Here is a 23867-nt window from a genome sequence, read left to right as displayed (position 1 = left end):
TGCTCCCCTCTGTCCCCTTGCAGGTTGGCTCTAGTCGACACCTTTCCCGATTTGGCTGGTTTTGATGAGAATTCCCCACCTCAATCTCCTCTGTTTCCCTACTTAACTCTCCCAGGGGCTTCCTAGATCTGCTCTGACTGACACACGTACTTACTCTGACGTGCTCGCAGACACACACACACACACAAAACACACAAAATGACTGGATAACGTTCGCTATGTTGCACACCCAGATACGCAGACGGAGGCATATGAGCAAGCACACATGCACGCGCCCGCACACACACTCCCATTTTTCTTTATTGTATCCTTAATGAGGTCTCATCATCTCTTTTCGCTCTCGCTCTCCCTGCCTCACTCGCTTTCTCTCTCTCTGTACTTACTCTCTCTCTTCCGCTCAGTCAAGCTTCATCGTTTTCATTCCAGTGTTAACTGAGGTGTTTGATTAAAACATTTGGTCGGACAAGTGAATGATCCCCTTCTGGAATTGAGATAAAAAAATCATTATAAACTACTCTTTCAGCATCGCTTTGCTAAACACATGCGTACAGAATCAGTCTCATGCTGCAGAACACATCACTCAATGAACTGAGCACTAAATAGGCCTTTATGTTATTAAAAGATCTATAGTTTTCTCTCTAATTTTCATCAGCATTGCATCTCTATGTGTATGCAAGCATATGTGAATGCTCAAATCTATATGCTTGTGTGCTAAGGTGCTATGCATAAATGAGGTCAAATTTGAGTGGACACTGGACACTCTTTCATAAAGAATACGATCCTGGGTTAATTACAGGTACGTTGGCCTCACTGTGGAGGAGAAGGCCTCATTATGGAGGAGAGGGGTCTAATGATGGAAGCAAGTCTCTCAGCATGGATAAGTAGACCCAGCAAAGGTCAACCATACAGCTTAAGGAAATGTAAACCATTTATGCTTACCTGGCTTCTTTGTCAAAACCTGAGAAACAGATATATTCTCACATGCCCTTTTTCTCAAAGTGCTGAGCCAGCACTCCAACAAGGCTGGTTATAGTAGCTGTGGTTGTGTGATGGATGGCCTCTTGATCCTGTTCCAGGTAGAGGTGTAGTCTGCCTCCTCTCAGGAGAGGCTGAATATAGCCAACTATAAACACACTCATAAAAACACACACACCATGTGCTGTAGCTACTGTACACACAGCTGAACTGGCACAACTGAAGGCCTTGCAAATGGAGAGTGCAGTGGTGCAGGTACAAGGTCCTGCACTGTGTATGTGTCCTAAAGGTATATACCTTGCACAGGGCTGCAGCTACAGCCACCGCATGCAACACTCCCTGTGTGAAGTTCCCTTTCTCTTCCTCTAGCAGTTATCCTGACTCAGCAGAACTGCGGCACCAACATACAGCACTCTGCACTTCCAGCCCATTTTCCCCTCCCATGTCTGTAGTGGGCTGTTGTGTTTGGCTGGGATGTTTATTGCTTCCCAAGGGAACAGCCAAAGAAGTATGGCTACTTTGTGTCTCACTCTTCACTCTGCCTCCTATTTGTCTATCGCTAACAATCTCCCTGCAGAAACATGCATATATTACAACCCCATAAACAGGATGATGTAAACCCCATTCTGTGCCTTATCAATCAGCCAAGAAGCTTCTATTACACTGTTAGGCCTATGTCATTTGGCAAAAGTAATACAAATAGAGCCATATTAGTCAATTAGTGAGCTGAGCTCAGTGAGAGAGGCAGTTAGGTGAATTTTCTTTAATGAACCTTAGAGACACTTGGGAAAAGAGGGCAGAGAAAGAGAGAGATAGAGAAGTAAAAAAGAGACAGAGAGAGAGAGAGGTTGTAAGGAGCAGGGTCAGATATCACGCTGCAGGCTGCAGCTAAAAACAACCATTTTTGGATCGATAGAAGAGTAGAGCAGAGTAAAAGATGAGAAAACAGAGAGAGAAGAAAAGAAGAAAGAAAGAAATAATTCAGTTTCCTCTCCTCCACATGGGCATCCCTCACTCTATCAAAATGCTTTGCTATCGATCTGACATAACAACCCTGTGTGCGTATATGTGTGTATATGTGTGTGATGTAGCTCTCATCAAGCATAACTCTGACCAAACCCAGCGTGTGTGTAAATGAAAAAGCCTCTCAACCTTGTTGCAGAGAAGAATTTTTTGAAACTCCAACAACATATCCAAGAACCACCGCATGAGATGTTCTCGAGCTCAACAGAGCGTGATTCTGAGGAAACATTCACCCGTGCAAAAAAGCTGTTTTTTCTTTCAGTGTGTCCTACATGTTTTTAGCTTATTATCCCTGTGACTGTGTTGTAGACATAGCAGCCATACAGTATATACTATAATCAGTATCATTTACCAATGGGACACTATGCAGAAAACATCATCATTATCCCTCATCATTAGATAAGATTTCTCTCAGCTGACACATAATTCCCTCAATCATGAATCAAGATCAAGGCTTTCAAAAAAAAAAAAAAAAAAAAAAAAAAAAAAAAAAAACTTAGTAGTCCCTGGCTTGGGGGGCCATGTGACTCTCCGCCTTATATGAAGCTGCCTCAGTCATTCATCCTCAGTGACTCTTTGAGCACGGCTGTTGACCTTTCACAAAGAGACGAGCTCTTTGCCCCGGCTCCATATGATAAGACAGATAGTGCATGACTGCAGGCTGAAGTGCTAATGGATTTAGCACTGTGAGAGCCATCGCAGAGGAGAGAATTTGCATGCTGGAGTGAATTACGATGTAAGTAGAACCTAGTCATTTAACCCCCCCCCCACCACACACACACACACACACACACACACACACACATTATCTCTCTGTCACTCTCACTCTTACTGACTTGCACTCTATCCGCTGATATATGCAACCAAGCAAAATGACAATTTTACATCCCCTTTTTGTCAGGAACTGACACACCTTCTATATAATTTCTGTTTCGTGTTTGTCTTTTTAACTTCCTTTACCTGATCTCCCAGGTCACCCATAAGACACCTGCTAACTGGACTGGGTGGACTAAATCAAATATCATGATACATCTGACTGAATATTTTGATATTGAAATAGATTTTTTTTTTTTTTTGCCAAAGCAGCCAACTTGACATGAATAGCAGGTAAACACAGGTGTTAGTAATGACATTAATTAAGCTTCTGTTCCATTTAGGTCTGGAAAGGCTCTAGTACATATAAATGTACCAGAATCTTAACAATTCACCACAGATTTAACCACAGTGAACCATGGTGTAGCATGTGTTCTTCTGATGTATAATGAATTGTTTAGACTTTAGATTAGAGCAGTGGTTCCCAAACCAGTCCTCAAGGCCCCCTGTCCTGCAGGTTTGTGTTCCAGCTCTACTCTTGCACAACTGACCCAATTAAGGCCCATGCACCTTCATGCACTCCCTATTCAGGTAGATCTGTTTCAACCAATCAGCATGTAGCCCTTAAATGGATCAGGTGTGAGAGAGTAGAGCTGAGACAAAAACCTGCAAGGTAACTGGGTTGGGAACCACTGGAATAGGGGATGCAAAAACACTTGTAAATGACTTATAAATGATTCAGTAATACATTTACACATTGTTTATAACAGATGAGGAACAGGGTCCTGCATAATATACATCAACAACTAATCATTTGTAGATGACTTACAACATATTTGTGATATGATTACATAGTAAACCTAATCATTTGCAAATGTGTATTAATGTTTTGCTCATGATTTATTCATCAAAAAGTGTTACCACATTAATTAGTAATTCATTAGTAACATCTGTTTTATCCTGCTGTTTTCTCAAAATAGCTGCTTTGAGAGGGTGCAGTGTGGCAATATTGCAAGAATGACTACTGGTGCTTTCTTACTGACACAATATTATTGATAATAATTATTGACAATAATTAATAATGCGATTTGATGACCAAGTAGGCAAGAGTCAAGTAGGTTTAAAAAATGTTGTGTTTTTACTATAATGTAGCCTTTAAAACAAGGAAAAGACTTATACCATATCGTGATACTGCAATATCCGAAATTCCAGATAATATCTAGTCTTATATCACGATACTGATATATTATCAATATATTGCCCAGCCCTATACCTGCTAATGCCTCCAAGATGATTCTGTCAGTGGTATTGGCTGATTATTGTCTTTGAATTCCTGTACAAATTGAAGGAATGAATGAACACTAAAATTAAATCATAATGTGTAGCCCTTGACTTTTAAAAAATATTTATGTAATTAGAATAAATCCTGAAGGAGATGACAGAACTTTGATGTCTCTGAATCAGCTGGTTAGCTCGGCTGCTGGGTAATTCCCCGGCAGATTTCTGGGTGCACTTTGATTTCAGATCTAACATGTTTCGCCAAAACAAGTCACCGTCTTGACTGTAAAGTTGTGTTATAACTACCATATCGAAGCCAGGTATGATCTGAATGCTCACAGTGGTGGCTGTTTAGCCGTGCCTGTAGGAGCACAGCACAGAGTGGTTTCTTTGTGTTGTGTCAGATTGAAGTGCTCTAACAAGTGCACTCCAGCTGCGATCACCGCCGGCTCTCTATTCTAAAAAAGCACATTGAAGCGTGGGAGTAGAGCATTATGTTGTGTCAATATTTCAGACGGTATGAACCACGGTGGTGTGGTACTGAAGTAAGTGACTTGAAAGGAGATGTAACTTTGTCTCTGTCTACACACACACACACACACACACACACACACACAGTGGCCTGGCCTATAATCGTCCCCATTTAAAATGCTAATTTCCTCTCTCCCGCAGGTGCCTAAACTGTGTTTGAAACTAAATTGCTCGTCATAGCAGGTCAATCTGAGCCTAATGAATTCATCTGCTCATCCATTACACTTACTGTTGCTGAATTATGGACTACAGTTGTGCTGAGTGTTCAAGGGTTTGAAAGCAAAGCCTGTAGCCTTTTCTTACTTCCATTCGCAGTGCAGAGAAAAAGTTCTACATCAGCTTGTGGATATTACAGTGTTTGGTATGGATGAAGCCTACACTGTGACCTTGAACCCATGACATCTCTACTAAAAGTAATATTTTGCTTGATGGGGCTGCTTTTTCCTTAGGAGGAGAACTACCAGCCAGACCAATAAAGCCGCCTGTCACCAATCTATTGACCAAACTAGCCAGGGGCTAATCACATCATCCCATTTCTGACCTTAAATTCCATCACTGAACAGGGGCGTAGCGGCTGGGCTGGTTAGAAGGCCTTTACAACATGAAATGTTATCTTGATTTAATAAAACTGCATAACAGCAAAACTGCTTTTAGGTTAAAGGCACTTTCCATACAAATACATCAACACACACACACACACACACACACACACACACACACACACACACACACACGGAAAGGCAGAGGCAGACAAAGTACTCACACAGGTCATTTTCTAACTCTGCAGTATGCTGTAGTCCAGTACATTGCTCAGGATGCACTGAGCAGGATGCATGATCGAGTGGGTGTCTGCTGGACAGACACAACCCACATATACATATACATATACATAAACATGCAGTATATGCATGCAGTATGCATGAACACACACACACACACATACCACATAATGCTTTGTAAGTAATTCTATTTCTCCCTTGCAAACTCTCTGCTGCAGTCAGTCCCATAGCCTAAGGCCGTCTTTGTTTCTATCCTAGTGTGCTTGCAACACTGGAGTCCAGCCTGAATTGTTTTCTTTTCTGCACTTCTGTAACTCCTAAAATCTGTAGTGAAGATTCAGACACAGTTTACTCATGGTGCTCAGTATTGTGCCCACCTCCGCAGTACATTTCAACACAAGTTTTGTGAGAGGGAAAGCCTACTACTGCCATTGTCTAACAAGGAAACGTCCTCCCTGCCCATCTAACGTGTGCCATTAATCAATGATTCAGATTACACACACACACACACACACACACACAGAGAGAGAGAGAGAGAGAGAGAGAGAGAAGGGAGAGAGAGAGAGAGAGAGAATCACACTCCAAACAGAGGAATCACATGTAATGACTACGAGTGTTGGAAAGGTTACTTTTGAAATGTAATAGCTAATAGGTTACAGCTTACTAGTTGCTCTGTTTCATGTAATAAGTAATGTAACTATTTTAATTACTTTAAAAAAGTAACTGTAATTTTTTACTTCTCAGTATCTGTAACAGATTACTCTTACATTTATTTTGTAATTTAATTATGTGTAACTAGTTACTCCTCAACATTAATCTCACACCAGTCTCTCTGGAGGGGCCTGAGAAGGAGACAAGTGAGAGGGAAGCAATGAGGGAAGGGAAAGGCTGTGATAGAAAGTCCAGCAGAGTATTAGTATGTTGCTGAAAGTTTTCCAATTTCACTGTTATTTCCTTTGAATGTACATCCATGTGTGGTGAAGGGAAAAGGAGGACAGGAAGCAGTGAAGGATGGATGGATAGATGGGTGGATGGGAGGATGGATGGCAGGACGGGTGGTTTCCAAGAAAGAGATGGATGATGTGAATGTTGTTCCTTACTGTAATGGATCAAAGAGAGCCAAGCCGGTAAGGGGCTGATCTGATGTACGCGGCAGATTTAGAGTTTATCGGCAGCTGTGACGCAAGACTTTATGTTCAGCTATAAATTAGCCCCGCCTTACCATGAGAGGCACCTTGCCCCAGCATCACTACAGGCATGTGAAGGATGGAGCTAATTGCAATCATTCAGCAAGCACTGGGAGGAATGAGAGAGCCCCTCCTCCCTCTAGTCACTTGAAGTGCTTTGTAGTATTTTTCTTCTATATACATGTTTTTGTACGACTGGAATCAGGCGTTATATGGGAATCCAATCGATCAGCACTCTCAGCCACAGCGACAGCTTGGTTGAAGGTTTTGACTTTGTTTCCTCTCAGCCATAATGAGTTAGTAGCTAATGCAACCTGCTGTTATACTTTTGTGAAGTTGTTGCCCAATACATTCACTGGGATCCATGTGTAGCTTGTGTGTATGTATGTTGATCTGACTTGGAGGCAAAGAGTCACTGCATTCCCGTCACAACAGTCAGATAACACAAGCATGTACATATTCCAGCATGGGGCCATCATCAGCCTTGACCCTCAGGTTTTCTCAGTTCCCTACAGGATAACACAACCTACACTCACACAGACCAGAGGTGAACCACAGAAACATAAGTATGTTTTTGAAGATTTGCTGACCAAACTCCTACGGTAAAAGATAACTATTTTCCAGATCAGCGATCCTCAGCCTTTACAAATGAACTGCAAAGAGTCAGCGTATTGGTTTTGGTGTGATTTTTTACAGCTACAGTGTGTGAAAAAGTGCCGTCTTAACACAGCGAGGCTGCATTCTCCGTTTCAACGGGTGAATGTATCATGTTCCCAGAGGAATGAAGCTAATCTAAAATGGTGGATTATGTAAGGGGACCCTTAGCCTGGGCTAATCCTTCCCTCCTGTCTGACAGCCACCCTGTTCTTTGATGATGGGCTTAGACTGGAGATGACGAGGTGTCAGGTGAATGTTGCAGTGAGAGCGCCCCTGGGAAAAATTGTAATAATGGTGCTGTTTCACTATCAGGACTGAGAGACTGTGTGAAACCTCACAGGCCTTGCGCAAACTCCTTTGGCATTTGTGTGTTTATGCATGAGTTATTCAGTATACTTAATCTATGTGGAGGAGCCTTTGCCCACACTCTAAGTATACCAATGAATAAGATAATAAACACATATACAGTTGGGAGGTCGCTCCCAGCAATTTCCACTATATGCGTCTGACCATCTAACCATGCATGCTCGCCCTGTCATTGCTTCTTGCACATTAGCTCATGTTTGCTTGCTAATCGTGGCGATGAGAGTCTTCTGTTTGCGTGTGGATTGAGTGATGGTTAATGGCTGCAACGTTTGTGTCTTTCTGTCTAGTCGACTAAATGGGCTGGGCATGTTGGCATGTTCTATGCATGGGTGTGTTCGGGTTTCTGTGTATGGGCATGTGTGTGGGAGAAGGACATCGAGGGAAATAAGAAAGGAGAGAGAATTCATCTGATTTTCAATTTCCTGACTACATCTGATATTTTTGTAATTGTCAGATACATCTGATGATGACTTTGTGTGCATTGTGTGTGGAGAATGATGGGATTTCCCGTTGTAATCACCCGGCTGAGTCTGACAATGAGATAATCGGACAGTCTCCCCTCTCTCCTCGCTGAGCCCTCCCTCCTTCCCTTCAGACCCCTTGGTCCTCGGTTGACCACTCCTCCTCCATCCATCAGCCTCCCGATTGGCCCCTGCATCCAAAGCCAACAACCAATTGGCTGCAGGGTGATTGTGAGCCATAGGACTGGTTAATTATGCAAATCCAAGAAACTGATAAGGAGTCGGTTTAAAAGCTAAAACCTCCAGGAGCATGCATGCAGAGACATACATATTCTCACACACATACACACACACACACACACACACACACACACACTGAGAAGCGATGTGGGAAAAAAAAAGAATCAGAATAAGCATGGGAGAGAGGAGGAGACTAGGAAATGCAGACAGAGAGTCACAATTAAGCTCTTTTCTTTTTCTCATAATTCTACGATGATAATACTAAAGAGCTCCATTCTCTCCCCTGCCTTCTCCCACACCACTTCTCCCCCTCACTCATTTTCAAATAGTTAATTCAAAATACTCTGGACATTGATCTTTCCCTCCCCCTACACAGTGCTGCATCCCTTCCAGCCCTTCTCTGTTGCTGGTGTGCTGCTGGCCTTTCCCCTGTCCTCTTGTTAGCTGATGTCTGTGGGCGGATACCGCCACTCCACTGAGCCACAATCCGTGAAACGCCACTGATCTCCCCGTCTCTCTCCATCTCTTTCTTCCCATCTCATCTTTTCCCATCTCTGTCTAAAAACTATTTCAGCAGTGGAGCCATCTACCTGAGCATGGATGTGTCATTCTCTGTTTAGCGTTTTCTCCCCTCTGTCTCTTCAGAAAAGATTTCAGAGTGCAGCGCCCAGCAGACGTTCATGTCGCTTCCTTTAACAGACAAATTCTAAACTCATTTTCTTTTACGATCTGCAGCCCTGTGCCAGCTTTTATTGGATTTACAGGCCTTGCTCTGGCACTGGTTCTTTTTAACCGTTCAATGCAGCATTCACTGAAACAACAAGATTTGGCGTAGAGTAGTACAGCTGCAGTTTGTGTGCGTGTCTGTGCATAATCTGTCTGCACTCTGACTGATTTTTAGTTTTAGTAGTTTTAAGGACTGTGTTGTGTGCAGCAACTCACATAGTTTAGGGAAAAAGAAGAGGACCCTGGGTGTAGGAGGCTTTAAATCTGTTTTGCTTTTAACTCCCTGTGTCCCAGGCTTTTCAGCATCCAAGATTGCCTCTGCAGCTCTGCAAACACACAGATACCAGAGAGCTCAGTGGTGCCTCTCTGCCTGCCAGACCTCAAGCTGTATCCTGGAGACAACTTGGTACATGTCAGCCCTGCAGGGGGAGGGCAGGATGCTGGAGAGAGGGAGAAAGAGAGAGAGAGAGAGAGAGAGAGAGAGAGAGAGAGAGAGAGAGAGAGAGATGAAGAAGAAAAAGAAGAAGAAGCAGAAGAAGATGACAAAGTTATCAGCCTTTTGGCCCACAGCAACAATTTGATTTGCAAAACTTCAGGACTGTAGGAAGGTTGCTTACACTGTTGTATATCAGGACTCATCAATCTAAACTACCCCTCTATACATTCTCAAATGTAGGAATTTAAAAATTTTAAACTGATCGCAGAAGGAGAGAATCAAGTGAAGACAAAAGGAACAAAAAAGAAAGAAAGAAAGAAACTACAAGCACTGCATTACTCTGCAAGTTTTCAGTGTTGATTTGGTTCTTAGTTCTTGATATTTGTGCCACATAAAGGCATGACGAACAGCCAATTTAGTAGTCCGTGGACCTTTCATGGATCTTTACTGCAGTTAGTTAAAATTGCACATATATTGTTGTGATTATACCGTTACAATACGAATGCGGTAAAGGAAATACAGAACACGGTATGGCTGTAAGTATGGATGAGTGAGTATGAATGCTGAAGCAGCACGAAAAGCCGAGGGTGGGACAGAGTGTGAGTTATGAGCAGAGTTTAGTGACTTCTAGACATGTAAAAGAGAGAGAGAGAGAGAGAGAGAGAGAGAGAGGAAGGGAGAAGAAGGGAGAAACAGAGATGGAATGAAGCAATAGAGGTGGGGGATAGGGGAGAGATAGAGTATCAGTGGGAGTATAATTAACTCCATGGTCGGCCTCTCTGCAGGCCTGCGGCATACTGCTCTGAAATGCTGATTCAGTACACAGAGACAGAACAGAACAGAGGGGGGAGAGAAAGGAGTGAGGAGAGGGGTGCAGTGAGAGAGAGAGAGAGAGAAGAGAGGGGAGGAGTGGAGGAGTGTTGCAATGAATGGAAAATTAAAAATGAAGAGATGGATGGCTCAGTAGTTTAAGTTGTAATAATTTCACAGATGGAATCACAAAGGAGGAGGGCAACAGTAAAACGGTGAAGGCAAAAGTAATAATGAAGTTAAACTTAAATGCAAGTAATATAATGGGAGATCAAATAGCTCTGAGTAGACTGTATGTACCACATTCACCATTCCACTTTAAGCTGATATGGGGCAGGTTATCTACGCGGCCAGTAGATGACTTTTCTGAGTGCTGAACATTTGCAGGTGTTTGAAGGACAGGCGTGCATAAGCCTCAGCCTGCATTATTGAGAGGGGAATAGCGGCATCTAGAGGTTTTGCAGTGGATGTGAACTCGACTGAATTTCTGCTGCAGAAACACTGCTGCACTGATCCACTTTGGTCACAAAACTCTACAACAGCTCAGTGATTCAGGGTTAGGGTTAAAAAAAAAATGCTACCCACAGTTCAACTGAGCTGATATATGGCAGCTGGATAGATTTGATTTCAACTAAATTGCACAGATATTAATGAATGACTATTCTGACAGTGGCGTGGTGGTACATTTCTAAGGAGTGGATAACATAACATACTGTAGCAGTAGTGGTAGCGTAGAGCTTTAGGTAAGTCAGAGCACAGAAAGTGAATGATCAACACTCTACCCTCGACCAAGACACTTAACCCCTCACTGCCCAAATGGAGCTGCTCAGTGGCCAACAGAAGTAGACTGGTTGTACTGGGCACTTCCCAAGTGTTAATGTGTGAACTTAGCTGAAAGCTTTAAAAATGTATAGCATAATACACTGCAGCAATGTCCTGGGACAGTGTGTTGTAGTTTGGGCTGCTAACCCTGTGACAGAGGGGTTAGTCACTGTTGAGCACTAGTCAATGTGTCACCAGGCAGGAGGCAGTTTCACATTTATAATGTAATACTGTGGGTGTCAGGTAAGCCTGAGGGAGACAGAAATGAAACAAAGGCTACTGGATGGATGGATAGATAGATGGATGGATAGTCTGGTTTATTTTATGATTGATAGACAGGTATGGACAAGGCAATGTGTTGCCACAGCAACGCATAAGAAGTGTTACTATGATGTGCTGTTCATTTTGTGACTTTCAATTCAAAGTTCACATCATACACTGGGAGCAATGTGTGTGCATCAATTGGTTTTACTGGCATTTTAACTTAAATATCATAATAGAGTAGTTTAAAACTCAAGTGTTAATTTCTCTAGTTTGTCTGGGAAATTTGTTAAAGTGATTTAAATAAGTGAGGGTGTTTGTTCCACTAAGTCTCTTCTTTGTGATCTAGTATCCAAAGACACAGATGATATAATTTAAAGCAAGCTTGTGATACAGGGCTTCATAAAGCTATATTGATATTATGCACATATCTTCCCTGACTCCTCCTGGAGTCAATACAGGTGCATCTCAAAAAAATAGAATATCACGGAGAAGTTCATTTTTTCCGTAACTGAATTCAGAAAGTGAAACTTTCATATATTCTAGAGTCATTACACATAAAGGGAAATATTTCAAGACTTTTCAAGCCTGTAATTTCAATCCCATCTACTAGGGTATTGTCTCATTATTGTCAGTCCTGTAAGCACATCCTGCTTGCACTGACAGAGACACACACGCACACACACACACACACACCCTAAAACAAACAAACAAAGCTACTTGATAAATATGAAACATTATTTCATATTGGCAAACAGAAAAAAGTGACTGGTTGTTCTTTATCAAACACACATCAAAAATATGCCAGGTGCTCTTGGAAAACAGAGTGCTTCAAACAAGAAAGCAATCCAGGCACTTCAAAAACATGAAACAGCGCTGTTACGTTTTCTCATTCTTTCTTAGTTGTGTTGGAGTATTTCATATTTGTTTATATATTTGACTCAAACAGGAATTGCATTCAACAATGTTGGCATTTCACAATTACAAGGTTTACAATGGAAGAAGACCAACTTTTCAATGCATAAATAAAACAGGCAAAAATGATAGAGTTCATAAAAGTAGAAAACACAAGATGAAAGGCATCATGACCATACACTTCTGAACCGTCAGTTGGCAAACTGGGTCATGTACCATAAAATGTCAGTAATAGATGTTAGTGCAATTGGATTACAGTGAAATTAGATTAAAATCCCATCCTGAGTCCTGATATAGAGCTGGTCAATCAGGGTTCAACCAATAGAAATGAATGGACAGGAAGGAGGGGCAATACTCCCACCCTGTGCTGTCCTCTTTCAGCTATGTCCGTTCACTCTGCTCTGTGTGTCAGAATCGGGTTGAGGCTCATTGTCCTCTGTGAGCTGGAAGCCCCAGGACTTGAGCAGAGCAGAGCGCTGGCCAGGAGGAGTAGAAAAGTAGTCCCTCTGTTTCTGGGAGTAGGTCTGCTCTGGAGGGATGATGTTCCTGTAGCTCCAGTCCTGATGACATCAATTATGCAGTAGTTTTACTGACACATTAATACAATTAGCCTTCGTTGCCTTCCTTTAAGGAGAAATTTGTCTTGGACATTTCAGAGCACACCACCTCTCCATATACACACAATATATCCATTCACATGTACAGTCAAACTACAGTTAACATTCAGTATCACACAAAAATCTCTATTCATCAGAACTTACACACCACGAATATTGCACATGCCCTCATTAATATTGCACATTCCCCTGGTATCCATTGCACAGGTGTCCTATACCAAAAGATTGCACAAATACCCTATGGCAGATTAGTGGACACTGATACACTGGTAGGCATTGGTTTATAGGCAACTGACCTTCACCACACTGTGGTATTATTTACATGCCCGGTTTCCAATCTTAGTTCCAAGAACAGGGACGGTACTCTTTTTTTCATTTAGTAAAAGCTGGGAGAACATGTGGGCCAGAAGTTGGGTAGCCCTGATTTCCATCCATTTCCATGACATCATTTATTGCATTTATCTATCACTCTGGTCCCATACCTGCCACCGAAGATTGAAGCCCTCCAGCAGCTGGATCCTGGCCTCTCTGGAGGGCACACAGTCAGGAGGGGCGGGTTGTACCATCTCAGAGCCCACCTCCACACCTTCAAACACCAAAAGAGCTCTGATAGCAAACCAGCCCCCGAACTTGGGATGCACACACACTCCAAACATCTTCTGCAGATAGGAGACAGAGAGAGAGAGAGAGAGAGAGAGAGACATCCAAGACATGCAATAAGAAATTCAGCATAATATTGCTCAGATCAATACAAGTTCAATTAGGTTGTAAGCAATGGGATTGCACAAAAAAATAAAATACAATTACTTTGTCTGCCCAAGGTTGTTCTGGGACATCGGCCTGCCGGTAGTAGAAGGCTGCTCCAGAGACATGAGCAGCAGTTTGGGCCAAGAACTTGGGCTTCCTACTGGGCAGCATCTCATAGTCATAACTCACACCCACATTTATCCCCGAGAAACACTAAAGAGAAGGCAGAGGAGATGGAAACATTCAGGTGAAAACACCGATTCCCATGTCTGTTCTTTTTTTTTTTTTCTTCTTTTTAAATGGCAAACAGCATGACACACCAACATTGACTCCATTATTGATCCAACTTGCTTTTAATAGTATTGCACAACCCATGATCAGTGATACTCTAGTTACATAACTGTACTCACACAATTCACTCATTATTTTGCATATTGGAAACAATTTGTTTCCTCATTTTTCTCATTTTATGCCGCTTATCTGTGACCGGGTCACAATAACAGCAGGTTGGGAAGGTCAGCCCAGACGGTTCTTTCCATGGCTATATTAAGGAAGAAAAACCATAAAAAAAACAACAACAAACCGCTTATCCTTGTTAGGATCACGGGGGGTGCTGGAGCCTATTCCAGTGCTCATTGGGGGGTAGATGTGTTGTAACACTGCACTTTTCATCTCCCAGTTCAAAATATAATCAACACTCACAGTCAGGTAACTCTCAGTCGCCCTTGAGGTCTGACCATCTCTGGTGAGAACTTTGTATGGTGTAACTCAGTAAATATTGAACGGTTTGGTTGTCTAGGGTTTGGTTTTACATCCATAATTGTTACCTAATTGTTATTTTTCCTTTGTATGTGAACACAGATGTAATCTCAAACCTCCCACACACACAGGGACAGACACACACCTGTGAGACAGTGGAGTTAATGTAGTGTTTGACGCACTGGTCTATGGGGTCAGACAGGCCCTGGCAGCTCCTCTTCTCCATGAAGGGCAGGAAGGCTTGCTCAAACATAGCAGGGGTGCTGAGCACCACCACGGCCAGGGTGTCGTCCGGGTAGGCCAGCCGCAGGGGGGGCGACAGCACGGCATTATACCAGCCGATCTGTGACCAACACACACACACACACACACACACACACACACACACACACATACACACACACACACACACATACACACACACACACACACGCACACATGCAGACTGTCAGAGAGGCAGCGACACAGTCCAGGAAGAACAGCAAGTGCACACACAGGTAAACAGCTGGGTGTCTTCAGCTGTCTCTAAGCTCAGCACGGTCACTATGTTGAAGTTTTTCTAACCTCCAGAGCTACTTTTAGATGACTGTGTGCAACCATACCTTTAGAGCATGAACTTCAAATCCAAGTTGTGATAGAGAGTCATTCAGCAAATCTGTCACGCTCTTCACATTGATAGAGGGAGCCGCCATTGCAGTGTGTCAACACAAACCGTTGGATTGTGGGATATGTTGTCCCGTTCTCCAGACGGACTGAGATCAGCCTCTGCTTCTCCGACAATATATCCGACCAAACGTGCTGGTTATGATACATACAATTTAATACGCGGTTTTTCGTGTTAGGAAAGCAGTCTGTTGTGAAAGATAGCTGATAAGTCGCTAATCAAGCAGTGATATACTACATTGCCCAGAAGACCCGCGTGGTGATGTCATGCGCAATCACTATGATTTCTATGGGCTCTTGGATTTGAAAGTAAATCGCACGGAATTTTTGTAAGTAGTCGTTTTTTACCTCCAATGCTAAAGGCAGACAACTATCGATTGTGTTTCAGTAAACAGACAGCATCCACTGTCCAAATACCGAGCGCTCATTTTTCTGCTAAGCATGACTGTGCACATTTATTCATCACTGAGAGAAAAGGGAGCCATAGAGAAGCAGCTAACAAGCTTTAGCTCACGTTACTGCTCGCTTGCTCAGGTTAAGGTTTGCCTGCTAGTCCGGCTCGCTGGTAATGACTTTTGCTCTGCTGAGCCAAGTCACTACTTAGGTTTCTAGTCACCAAAGTCTGGGCTGGAAGGAGATTTTCCCTGCGGTGACCGATTAAAAATTCACATCATCGCTTCATCAGCCTCCGCTCTCTCATGCCAGCCTCTGTTAACTTGGTCACCTCATCTGTCTCCTGCTGGATCCGCAACATTAGAGCGTCTGTGCAGCTGCTGTCCAACAGGTTTGCTGTAATTTCATCTCACACGTTGTCAGAGATGTTAACTAGGCTGTTACCTCACCAACCAACCACAACACGGCTAGAGTTACTGCATCATCACATCCACTGGTCACTGGCAGGTTACTCAACAGTTGCATGAAGCTGCTGCCTTGAAAGATCAAGAGTAACACAGTTACAGTAAGGCCTGTTAACATCAAGTGCATTTAACAACCCCATGTGCTCCTGTGTAGCTCAACTTGGAGATGAACTGGGACAACCAGCTGAGCTCTAACCTTTCAGCAGCAGATGGCAGCGTGGCCAAGATGAGGGTGAGTTCAGAGTCAGCGGGGATATATCATCTCCTCTTGACCTTCTGCTGTGTTGGAAACATGAGGAAAACATACCAAATTGCAAAAGTGTATTTTTTATAGGAGGCATGTAGCCCCCTAACACATTTGCTTAAGGTTTACATCAGTCCAGAGAGGCCTCAGTTGTGTCTGCAACTGTAAAATGTCAGTATTGGACCCATCAGTAGGTGGCGCCATTGTTCCACTGAACCTCAAAAATGGCAAGTCATTGTAAATCTAAAATATAACTCTTGTGATGATAAGGGATACTGTCAATAAGCACGAGTGTGGGAATACCCTGTGCATTAGTGGGTGTTTTATGTTTCTACAGGAGAGACTGACTTCAGTGGGGAAATTCTCCAGTGGCAGAGAAGGTGGGTGGAACAGTACAGGTCGGGTTTCTGAGAGTACTGAAATGGGGAATTACCTGAACGTGTAGCTTCCCAGACTTCAGGCCACACCGCACATCAGTATATAATAGGAGGAATGACAGTTTGAACTCTTTTTTGATTGCCCCTTTCCTTGACCCATTTCATTGTCTTATTAGCTTTGGTGTGTGTGCTTCCTCTTCGTCCTTCACCCACTTCTTCATCTTCAGATTTGTTTCCATGGAAGGAAATGATTCATGAGTCAGATTTGGACCCTCCTACTCTTCCTGTTCCTCTGGCCCGAGCCGCCCTTCCCCTGCAGCCTTCTTCATCTCTCAGCCCCGCTGTGCAGTGGGCTGACTTAGCTGCCATCCAGTCACAGCTCCAAATGCAGAGCCAGGTGTGTGTGTGTGCGTGTGTGTATTTATTTGTTTGACACTGAACAGATGGTGCTTTATGTGATTTATTCTGTTGTTATTATTGTGGTGGAGACACAATTCCAATTTTCCACTTCCAATGTCTTTTCAAGGCAATAGAGTCTCTCACCCAGAAGCTGCAGGATGTGGAAAAGGAGCGGCGGTCGCAGCAGTGCCATATCCACTCTCTGCAAGGTAGCCGGCTGTGCCATGACACGCCGTCCCCTCACAAACACAGCAACACCTGACTCCAGTTACTGTGAACTACATGGAAGAATACTTGTTCACAGAGCTGCCCCTGGCCAAATTTTGTAAGCATATTTTGTTATGAGGCGCCCTTGGTGTATGTCCCACCCCCCAAGTGTACAATAGAGACAAAATCAGTGCATAACAAAATGTAATTTAACATAACGATCTTTATTAATAAGAACAAACAACATCTGAAATAAAAAATAAATTAGGTCATCAGTTAATAATAACATAAAAATATTTCAACAACAGATGTTTTCCTTAAAAAAAACTTGAGCCTGAAATTAAAATCAATCATTACTGTGATGCGTGCTGTAAATGACAGACCTCAACTGACTTGACCTGGTGCATGCAGGCTTTGTGAGCAATGGTTTGGAGGCCTTGTAAACTGCTCGCACCGGGGACACTGCAGCATGGAGGTACGCGCTGCATTTGCGCATGAGGCCCCCAGTACAACATGAAGCCGTACACATGGAGGCCCTACACGCAAGTTCTGTGTTTAGGGAGGGACAGCCCTCCTTGTTCATGACTTATAACTTATAAAAGTCACCACTGTATGGAGTGGTTACACATCAGAAGCAGCTTAACTAGATGGCATCGTTTCTTCAGTGCCCTAAGTTGCTTCCCAGGATATGCGCACATTTAGTGACTATACCTACACAAATTCTAACCACTTTTAAAGCGTTTTAGCCACTTACCACAACACCACATGGTCAGTCAGCACTAGATTTGTTCAGTGGCCATTAAGTTCAAGTTCAAGTTCAGGTTTATTTAGAGCCCAGTATCAGCCCAGTATCGCTTTATGTGCCCACTTGTTTACAACAAAGAGGACAACATCCCCCTGACTCAGTCCTCAGCCATTAGGGCTGACCTTCACTGTATCAGTGTTTTGTCAGAGCTGGAAATGAGCTCCCTACTGCCTTTGTGTTGTTTATTGGGCCAGTAATGGAGCGTTTGCCTCTTCTTATGTCTTCTCACAGGTATCCAAAAATGTGATGTTTTTAAGTTGAATCTGTGGAAGTTTCATGGCTTTCAGTCAGCCATACAGGTAGTGATCATTTTGGACATTCAGTCTGGGGGAAAAAAAGGTTTTGTGACATTACATTAAACTGTTCCAAAGTTAGATCCCATTTTCTGAGAAGCCACACTGCCTACTGGTATGAAAAGTTAATAAGTTGTTCCTTATCCCAGAAACATTTCCGCAAAGATTTGTGCAAATCAGCTCATAGCTAACATACAAATAGATGGAATGGGGCTAAACAACCCCTGTGCGACTTTGCTGGGGTAGTAAGAAGTCACATAATGAAATATTAATATTGCCCAGAGATAGTTAAGTGGTTAACGGAGCTGCATGTAGCATTTTATCATAAATAAATCATCGCCACATTAAGCAACATCATCTTCTCCGTGACAGGAAGCAATGGGGCTGTATGGGAAATTTGGACTTAATTTTGAGATACTAGCATTATTAGCAGGCTATATCAAAATTAATTTGGTATTGATGCACAGTGTTATTGATTAAAAATACTGCACATGGCACCTTTGATCCCTGGCCTCTGAGTCTCCACTCCTGTGTCTCTTCTACTGTCTGTTTTCCTTTCTTTGCTCCAACTAAAGGGAAAAAAATTCAACATGAAGGTATTTCTCTATAAGGGAAATATGAATAAATGCAATGGGATTTGTCCACAAGGGTGGTAAAGGAGGGGAAATCCCCTCTCACGGAGCTGTCTGTCTTCCCCAGAGGAGATTCGCAGGCTGCGTGAGGAGTCAAAGGAGAGGGACGAAGCGAGGAGGCGACAGTGTCCAGGAGCAGAGGGAGGGATGGAGCAGTGGAGGAGAGAGGTCGGACGTGAGCTGAGCAGTCTCCGTGGACACATCACCAGAGCCGCGTTGCTAGGCAACGTGGAGGAGAGGTGCATGGGTGGCGGAATTGGGGGTGGGGAGGGTGGAGTAACCGCAGACTGACATGATTATGGGTTCATCTCTTGACTTTATACAAAAACATTTACACCTCACTTAGATGTTTGCAAGAGTTTTCTTCTACGACAGTGTCTAGGTGACACTTTTTAAATTTGGAAAGCCAGATGTGGGAAAAAAAACAAAACAACAGCAAGTTGTATCACCACTTTTTTTTCTGCTTCCCAGTTTCAGCTCCAAGCTCTGCCGAGAGGAGCTGGAGCAGCTGCGGATAGACGTGGACCAACTGAAAACACGGCTAAGTGAGTCACATACACCCACAAACATCATACCATTCTCTTGCACTGATTTTACGGGACAGCACATGTCCTAAACCCAACTCTGGCCCGCAAAGCAAAGGCAAGCATGGTCTTGCTCATAATGCCTCGTCTTTGTTTTGCTCTTGACAGGGAGGCAGGAGGAGGACGTGCTTCTCCAGCAGTCAGAGAGCAGGAGACAATATGAACGCAGCTGCAAGGTGAACACATTCAGGTTCTGCTTGTTCACGGTTTTGTGATTGTTTTTTTTTTTTTGTTGTTTTTTTTAATATTCTTCCAAATCCTTAATCTCTTTCCTTTGTGTGTTTGCCCAGTCACTAGAGGAGCTCACAGACAGTCACAGAGCGCACCGCTTTGACCTGGCCAAGACTGTTTCTCAGTACACTCACACACAGCAAGAGCTCCAGCAGATCAGGTGCATGTGTGAATGTGTGTGGTGCAATGTTAGTGTCAAAACAGCCTTAATTTAGACCAGTATGCAGACCTTTTTATACAGCTTTATCAGTTATTAAATACACCATTAATCTGTTTTCCAGCCAGTATGAGGCCTTAGTGTAGAATAATCACAGTGACCAAAGAGCAATCATTTTTAGAGTAATAATCATTCTGCTGTCAGTTATTACCCAATGTATCAGTCAGCTCCTATCTAATAAGAGGCTTTCTAATTATTTAATTATTTATTTACCTTTTTACTATATAAAAGAGGACAGCTGGTAATAGAACTGTCTAAAAAGCAATGTAGTCATAAATTATGCTGCGTGTGTGTGTGTATGTGTGCATGCTTGGAGCGTCTGGAATGGAATTTTCCCTCTTTCTTGGGCTCAGTCTTCAGAAATGTCAGCTCCAAGCTGTTTGAAATTCACATATATTAAAATTTCTTTACTTTCTGGAGATGAGAAAGGCTCTCGTTGCTGCTACTACAAGGCAAAAATACAACCAAGATAGACACATTTATGTATTGATCCAGAACATACGACACAGCTACGGTCTTGTTAGATGCAGGAATACAAAAAATGTGAAGAGCACATGAGTTAGGTAACAAACTCAAATAGTAATTTATGGCAAAGCAGCAGTAAATGATTATGTGCCTTATGCATGTGTGCACCTGTGTTTTAACATCATAATGTGTCTCTGAAAACAGAGCCACTGTGTCAGGACTGAAGGATGAAGTCAGGAATCGTATGCTCCAAGAGCGTCAGTGCACGCCGCTGCTGTCGACATACACATCAGGCAAGTCTCCGTTATGCATACACACACATATAGACACACAGGCCATGATAAACTATTTAACCATATTGTTCCTGTGGTGCAGCTCCAGCTCCAGCCCCGGTCCCCAGGAGCCACAGTAGAGGGATCAGAGCTGAAAAGGCGGAGCTCGACTCCGATTCAGAGGACTCCAGCCTCACCCCGAGCCTGGCTGAGGTCAGCTCAGATGATCTGTCATGGCCGGACGACAAAGATGAAGCCGGTGAGGGCTGATGGTTTTTGAATGAAAAATGTGCCAAAGCATGGGTATCAGCAGTGGTGGAGTACTACACATTACTACTCAAGTAAAAGTACTGTTACTTTGCTGGTATTTTACGTAAGTAGAAGTAGAGGTACTACAGTAAAAATCTACTGAAGTAAAAGTAAAAAGTAGCTCATTTGAAATGTACCAGGAGTAAAAGATACTGAGTCACTTTTCAAGTTATAGATGATGAGAGCACCAGGTTCAAACTAGATTCTTTTAGAGGTGCATTCTGGAAAATTTTCAAGGGTTCTTTTAAATGAGGACCCTGTAGACTCAACTGACAAATGTGGAATATGCACAGAATATGATGGTTGAGTCTACAAGGCTCTCATCACCAGGTCAAGTCAATGATTTTATTTTTTCCACTTTTTTTTTTTTTTTTGTTGACTGGCAGTTCGTTGTGAAAATTTCTTCAGTAAAAACTTAAGTAAAAGTAAAATTACTGTCAAAAAATATTCAAAAAGTAAGAGTTACTTCTCTGGTTATCAGGGCGGTGGGGCTGAGTTATTGAGAATGTCTGCTTTTGCTTTTCAATTTTCACAACTGTGCTGGTCCGTCTTTACCATTTTTTGGCCACCTACACAGAGCAGCAAAAGAACACAGACTGATAACGGGATCACACACTTGCAAGGATCAGGGAGTGTGAGGCAGGACACCAGATGAGCACAGAGGGAGTGAGGGTAGCTTGGGCAATGTGCAGCTTTCCCCTCGTTCCCTCCTCCACACACCTGGAATGACCCTCTCTGTGATTCATACGTCTGACGTACGTCTTACACAGAAGAGCACTACTGTGTGTTTAACATTTGTGCTTTCATTTGTTGATGTGAGTTCACCAAAACGCATTACTTCAGGATGGGTCATGTCAGAGAAAGAAAGCGTTTAAAAAGAGAAAGCGTGAAAAACGAAGACAGGAAAAGCAAAGATGAAGAAAAGATGATGCACGATTGTAGCCCTACTGTGTTTCTGCCTGCAGAGGAAACAGTGAAACCCTCATTTCCTCTGCACCAGTTTCTGGAAAGCGAGTTGTTTCCTCAGAACCTCTGTCTCCTGTGTGTATGTGTGTGTGTGCCAATATTTCCGCGCGCATGCGCACACGTGTGTGTATGTGTGTGTGTATGCGTGTATGTGTGTGCGCACGCCCAGCGGTCTCCCCGGAGACTTACTGTAATAGTAGATTGATGTTCCCGTAACAGATTGTGATCTCTGCTCTAAATGTTTCCCAGAGAGATTTAAACACTTGCAGCCAGGCTAATTTTATGATTGTATACACACACACACACACACGCACACACACACACACACACACACACACACACACACACACACACACACACACACACACACACACACACACACATACTGCTGCACTGTTATGGGAAAACATTTGTATCACTTCCAGCGAGGGCCACACAGCAATATAGCAGACATTCTTACACACACACACACACACACACACACACACAAACTAACTTCTCACTCTGTGTTTTGCCCAGCTCTTTATCAGAAAGGTATGCGGCGAGTGCGGCTGAGCACCAAGTCCAGATGTGATGTCGCTGGTCCAGGTAGTGATCTAGAAGAGGAAGATGATGACGACGATGGTGATGAAGATGATGAAGATGAACAAGACGATGATCTTCTTGATGATGATGATGTGGACTTAGGTTTGGAACCGGCCCTTGAGCTTAATGACCTATGACCTTTTTAATAGAAGGTGCTGTATTATTGTTCAGGTGCCCACAGATTTCCTGTCATCATTATGATTCACAACACTTCGGTGATTTGATTGGAGGAGGATGCACTATGTTGTTTTTTCCCAGTTTGCACAGCACCGCCTCTCAGCAAGTGGCTCACAAAGTGGTTATGACACAGTTGCATAACATTGCTATTTATGGTTAAAGTTTCCTGCAATCTCCTGTTGACTGTGATTGTAGGCCACCTGATACAAACAAAAACTGTGACCGATTAAGTATTTGAATAATTTCTTACTTACCTGGATCAGTGTGGTGTGATACATGACTGATCCCAAGTGGGAAGCAGACTTTTTGCCTGGGGAAGTGTCAAGTGTTTTTTTAACACTTCTTTGTGTTCCTGTTGGAGGGGTTGTTTGGGTTTTACAGACTCAAGACAGTTCATGGTGTCACATAAGTTGTTAATTGCAATAGAAGTTGTTTAAATTCATTCTCAGATACTTTCTTACAGCTTCAGTTAAGTGTTTGTAAGCTTCATTCTCACAGCTTATATCTGGATATGTCTGCTGAAGGGGTGCTCTGCCCATTGCCTAAAAGTCATTGATAACACTTTACAATAAGAGTACAACAATTAACTTTAGTTAATGCCGTAATAAACATTAAGTAACAGGTAATAAACATTAAGTAACAGTTAACTAACCGTCAACTAATGTGTCTAAAAGAATCATGTACTAATGCTGTTCATGCTAAGATATTTATTTATATGTTATTTAAGGGTTATTGTAGATATTATTAACATTAGTAAATGCCATAATAATCATTAACTAACAGTTAATTAACCATTACGGCATTAACTAATGTTAATTGTTGTACTCTTATTGTAAAGTGTAACCCAGTCATTATGAAAGGAAGAAGAAAAAACGTTCACAACTCCCCTGAGGAAGGAGGAGGTTCTCTGAAATGTGTTAGCATTAAAAGTTTACTGAAGGGATTAAGCTGCTGTTTTCTTCTTGCTTTCTTACAAATGTCAAAGCGCTCTGACACTTAACGTCCCATGTGACTCACCCTGCCTCTCTGGTGCCACAGTATGATGAAATAAACCACCAAAAGTTGATGCAAATCCTGTTTGACCCAGGTCTGCGTGTTTGTAATTTGATCTATCTAAGTACTGTATTGCTTTCCCTCTGTGGTGAGTCTGAAAGAGACTCCAGGGATCGTACAAACTGCTG

General features: G+C 42.8%; 2 protein-coding genes across 4 annotated transcripts; one reads left to right on the top strand and one right to left on the bottom strand.

Annotated features, from left to right (window-relative positions):
* Positions 1-12082: 12082 nt before the first annotated feature.
* mmachc (metabolism of cobalamin associated C) lies at positions 12083-15930 on the bottom strand. Of its 2 annotated transcripts, none has more exons than XM_030050235.1 (5): positions 15791-15930; positions 14549-14746; positions 13705-13857; positions 13380-13556; positions 12083-12840 (listed from the first exon to the last, which is right to left on the bottom strand). In XM_030050235.1, exons 1-5 carry the CDS (start codon positions 15818-15820, stop codon positions 12658-12660), a joined length of 741 nt encoding a protein of 246 aa, XP_029906095.1. In that variant the 5' UTR covers positions 15821-15930; the 3' UTR covers positions 12083-12657. The 2 variants fall into 2 exon arrangements, with proteins under 2 accessions (XP_029906095.1, XP_029906094.1); XM_030050234.1 differs by lacking the exon at positions 15791-15930 and adding an exon at positions 15006-15306.
* On the top strand, positions 15115-23361 carry LOC115358312 (general vesicular transport factor p115). Of its 2 annotated transcripts, none has more exons than XM_030050233.1 (13): positions 15115-15395; positions 15752-15850; positions 16078-16155; positions 16505-16547; positions 16772-16941; positions 17071-17152; positions 18948-19119; positions 19352-19425; positions 19573-19640; positions 19755-19855; positions 20582-20670; positions 20753-20908; positions 22444-23361. In XM_030050233.1, exons 3-13 carry the CDS (start codon positions 16090-16092, stop codon positions 22644-22646), a joined length of 1224 nt encoding a protein of 407 aa, XP_029906093.1. In that variant the 5' UTR covers positions 15115-15395; positions 15752-15850; positions 16078-16089; the 3' UTR covers positions 22647-23361. The 2 variants fall into 2 exon arrangements, with proteins under 2 accessions (XP_029906093.1, XP_029906092.1); XM_030050232.1 differs by having other exon boundaries at positions 15255-15395; positions 15772-15850.
* Positions 23362-23867: the final 506 nt, after the last annotated feature.

This window comes from Myripristis murdjan, chromosome 4, assembly GCF_902150065.1.
Source record: "Myripristis murdjan chromosome 4, fMyrMur1.1, whole genome shotgun sequence".
Taxonomy (NCBI): Eukaryota; Metazoa; Chordata; class Actinopteri; order Holocentriformes; family Holocentridae; genus Myripristis; species Myripristis murdjan.
Note: the sequence above shows the minus strand (reverse complement) of the source record. Positions and strands in the feature narration are given on the sequence as shown.